General features: G+C 50.5%; 1 protein-coding gene across 1 annotated transcript in view; it reads right to left on the bottom strand.

The window, feature by feature from the left end:
* Positions 1-3,688: 3,688 nt before the first annotated feature.
* Positions 3,689-4,103, bottom strand: part of LOC114828036 (uncharacterized) — a 1,781-nt gene continuing 1,366 nt past the window's right edge. Inside the window, exon 2 of the mRNA XM_029110618.1 lies at positions 3,689-4,083. Within this exon, the coding sequence (XP_028966451.1) occupies positions 3,689-4,083 (395 nt within the window). The remainder of the gene's footprint in view (positions 4,084-4,103) is intronic.

Raw genomic sequence — 4,103 nt, 5'->3', positions numbered from 1 at the left:
GTTTTCCAGCTGCGTTATTGGGTTCGTTGATTGAGAGCTGTATTTTTCCATGAATTTACGTTGTGTAGTGTTCGAGAGTTTGGTTAGTATTCTGTTCGTGAAAAGTGAGAGCGATGTGAACGTGTGCCCTAGGGCGATTAATGCGTGAATATGCTGAGAGACCAAGTTCACAAAAAGGGTAACTTATCCACTGTGATTTCCCCTCCGGAAGACAGGATTCTCTCCATCTCTCGAACATGGGCGTCTTCCGCGTAACTGGTCTGGCCAAACTCCTCTTCTAGGAGCTGCCTCATGGGCTCGTAGTTTTCCGCTCGTAGATTGAGGTGCTTCACCGAGTGGTGGGCCTTGCCTGATAGCGAGTCTTGCAGCAGGATTATCTTTTGAAGAAGCGGGATCTCGCGATTGTGCACGAAGGCGTTGAACGTATTTATGAATTTTCGGTATTCCTTGGAATCACCGTTGAACTTTGGAATCTTGAAGTTCTTCGCTAGCTTCGGCTGGTAGTTTTCCGGGTTTTCTTTGGAAGAAGTGCTCGCGATGGCCGCTGGGGGCTCGGTTCCGGAGCTTTTGGACTCGTTGAGACTGGTTGGGGAGAGCCTATGGGGGTCATGATTGGGCCTCCCATTCTAGGTGTTGAGTCTGGCGGTGGCAACTGGGCGATGTGGGAGAACCGGAAGGATTCTTGTGGAGTTCGCTCGTGATCATGTGTGATAGGTTTTCTCGGCTATCTAGCCTACTAGCTCTGGCTGCGGTGAGCTCGAATCGATGCTGTGCTTGATACAACTGGGACATCGGCTAATAAAGACGAACACTGCTTGGTGTGAAATACCAAAGGCTCCCCCGCTAGTACTGATCTTTATTATGCCTTATATAGCGCTTGAAGGAAAGGGTCAAGTAGTAACCCGTCCACAGTAATTATGACGGTCACTGAACTTACACTAAGTTACAGAATACTGAAGTCATTGTTTCAGCGTCCGGTCTGGACACCGTGAGTCAACCCATGGTCATTAGAATTTTTCTGGGTAGCTACTTTAGCCCATCAACTCCCCCCTACACAGAAAAACAAGGGGCTTGATGAGTCAACCCTTTGCCTCTAATTACAAATCATTATTCTCATCCGCTCCACGAACGCTTCTATGGTTCGAGCGTTGTTTTCTCATACATGACGCTGACTCGCTCAGCTTATCTAAGCTAGACTTCTGCTTCACCTGTCTAAGCCATCTCCGCGTGAGGCTAGAAGAAACGGTATGTCGCCTCCCAGGCATGGTGCTGATTCCCAATCTCCAAGCTTTGCTTGAGAATACTTTATCTAAGCCATCCCTCAAAGCTGTTCGTAATCAAGCAATGAAGTGCGCGAATGTAGGCTTCAGTCTCGGCATTATCCATCGAGACATTGAGGCATGCGATTAAAATTTTTGGGATTTCCGATTATCAATCCAGACCTAATGTCCGCACAATTTGTCAGAGCTTCTGATATCTCTGATTGAATGATAATTTCGCATCTTCCTTCTAAATCCTCTTTCAATTTTGAGGCTTACTTAAGAGCTTCATCCATTCCAATGATCAAAACTCCACTCGAGATGGATCAGAACAAATCTACTCAGCCCCCGGCCGCCCCGATGCCCTGTCTCCAGGACCGTGTTGTTCCTATGACTGCCAACGTCCTAAACAAGCTCGGCATAGCGATCGCCCTGAACCTCTGCACAAATTTCCTTATGACGCCCGGAAAGCTCCTGAGGTCACTGATGATCGCAAACCTGGTTGTGATGACAATCACGATTTGGTGCTCGTGGTATAGCGGTATGTTGGAATTCCGATTTTCTCACAGATCTGCTCCATGTGCCATCTCGCTCTCCGAAACCCAAAATTCCATTCTTAATTTTTCGTGTAGGTTGCGATGTGTCGCCCGCGTCATCCTGTGTACCTCAGGTCCCGATACCCATCTCGACAGCGTTCGCCCGCCGCATCCGAACTAAGGGTGCATGGTTATGCAAAGATAGCCTTCGGGAGAGGTGTCCTGCCCTCAGTGGGCAATCTCTGTGCACTGTGGCGAATAGCCTATTGGATAATCTCGTCGAGGGATGTGAGGGGCCCTGTGGCGCACTGTCCTAGACGATCACTGAATGAAGACGCTGAAGAATTCAAGTAGAGAAATCCGGAAGTGGGCGCACTATGCGTAAATGTTCGTCGGGCTTACTAGCGAGTCTGATCCCTGGCCTAGCCGCTAACTTCACTGCACTGGGGGTTTGGACCCCTTGGGATGATGATTCTGAGATTTTGATGTAGGCGATCCGTTGATCGCTACTCTCGATCTCTGACAGATTGTGTGTGTGTTGTCGGCTCGATGTTTCCGCCGGCCGGTTGCTTGACTGTTGACGGTGGCGCCGTGAGCGGGAGAAACCGGTATGATCGATCTGCGCTGCGCTGAGTGTGTGTTTGCTATCTGGGTGCGCCCGACTTCCTCGGAGTTTATTCTTATCTCTCCTGGAGATATAATGGAGATTGATGATGATTATACTGTACACTGATTAATAGGATATGAAAAAATAAGGATTCATGATCCGAAGTTCCCCAATAAGTCTCTCTGGTCTCTCTGAGTAAATAGTTGAATGGAAACTAGAATCTGTTGGGAAGGATAGTGTGCTGTGAGTGTAGTGCATGCGCAATGGACCTAGTCCGTTCGTCACACCTCCCCCCCCCCCGGAATTTCCGGCACCCGGTGTCGGGAATTCTGTTAGAAAGGCATCGCCACGCGCCACTGATTCGAATTTAAATTTTCCCTCTATGGAGAGGGCAGGGATCGACTAACGGGAAGCGCGCGGCAGAATCGGTCTTTTCGTCTCGACACCGAGAGAAGTCGGACGTGAATTCTGCGTAATTGTGGTTCTTCTATCTCACAAGATATGTTCGAGGAACACGGCATGCAGCAAAAAACCAAGGGAAATCGCCTCGGCTATCGCTGGTCCCCCAGGGGGTTATTCACAGAGGAGGTGAGGCGAATTGATTTGACGTAAATTCCGTTTGATGATTTGTGAGGCTGGAGGGCTGCTGTTTCTCCTTGAGTGATGAAGGATTTCTTTCCTTTTCAGTTGATGTACGAGTATCTCATGCTCAATCATTATCCTACCAGGGAGGTCGACACCATCACTGGCCTCATCTGGGGGTCCTTGACCGCCGCCGAGCGCCGACCCTATCAAGCCGCCTCGAAGTGTGCTCAGCGAGGGGGTGCGCGGGCGGCGCCGGGTCAGCTTGGGCTGACTCGGCGCCTTGAATTCTGCGTGCCCCCGAGCTGGTACGCGGAGAGGTAAGTGTGTACCTTGCAAGCGCAATTGGCCCTCGGCCGCCCAGTCACCCTCCAGGAGGGGGAGCAAGCCACGATAATTTGGCTGGGTGCGCGTTTCTTCCCCCCTCGGGGCTTCGACTACGCGACAGTCGACATGTGCCCAGGGCACGACCACCAGGACGCGCCCCCGGGGGGCCGCGAATTTTACTCCCAGTTGTCGTTGTACCTCCGGGAGTGCCATCGTGCGGTACCACCGCTATGAATAAATGACCGGCAGCCGAAAAATGGCGTTCCGAGATGCTGTGGTGTCTTTTTTTGAGGTGTTTTCAGGCCTCTAATTCAGGAAAGAGTTTCCTGATTGGGCGGTTGAGGGTCTGACCCTTTGCTGTTTTGATGAAACATGATCTAGCGTTTTCTGGCTTGATGTTTTCGGGGAATGATCACTCTGCACAGCGGCCAGAGTGCTCTGTTGAAACTTTCTCTCTGGGGTAGGCATACGTCTCCGATTTTCAGAGGCCTTGCCGAGATTGGTTTCTGTTTGTGGGTTGTCTCGAGGTATTGTAGGTATTCCTCGTGGTATCGTTTCCAGAAGGAGCTTAGGAGTCGTTGTTGATACTTCCATCTCCTCGAGAAAACGACCTTGTCGGAGTCTGTTGGACTCTTGGGCTTCGAGAGGTGTTCTGGGATTATAGTTTTCCCTTTATATCCGAACAAGAGGTTCGCCGGGGTGAGGGCCTCCACTTCGTCTGCCCCTGAGGCTACTGTGGTGATTGGTCTGCTGTTAACCATCGCTTCTATCCCTGAGATAATGATTTCTAGG

Source organism: Galendromus occidentalis, unplaced genomic scaffold (assembly GCF_000255335.2).
Source record: "Galendromus occidentalis unplaced genomic scaffold, Mocc_1.1 scf7180000076883, whole genome shotgun sequence".
In the NCBI taxonomy this organism is placed as follows: domain Eukaryota; kingdom Metazoa; phylum Arthropoda; class Arachnida; order Mesostigmata; family Phytoseiidae; genus Galendromus; species Galendromus occidentalis.
This window is presented reverse-complemented; position numbering and strand designations above follow the sequence as displayed.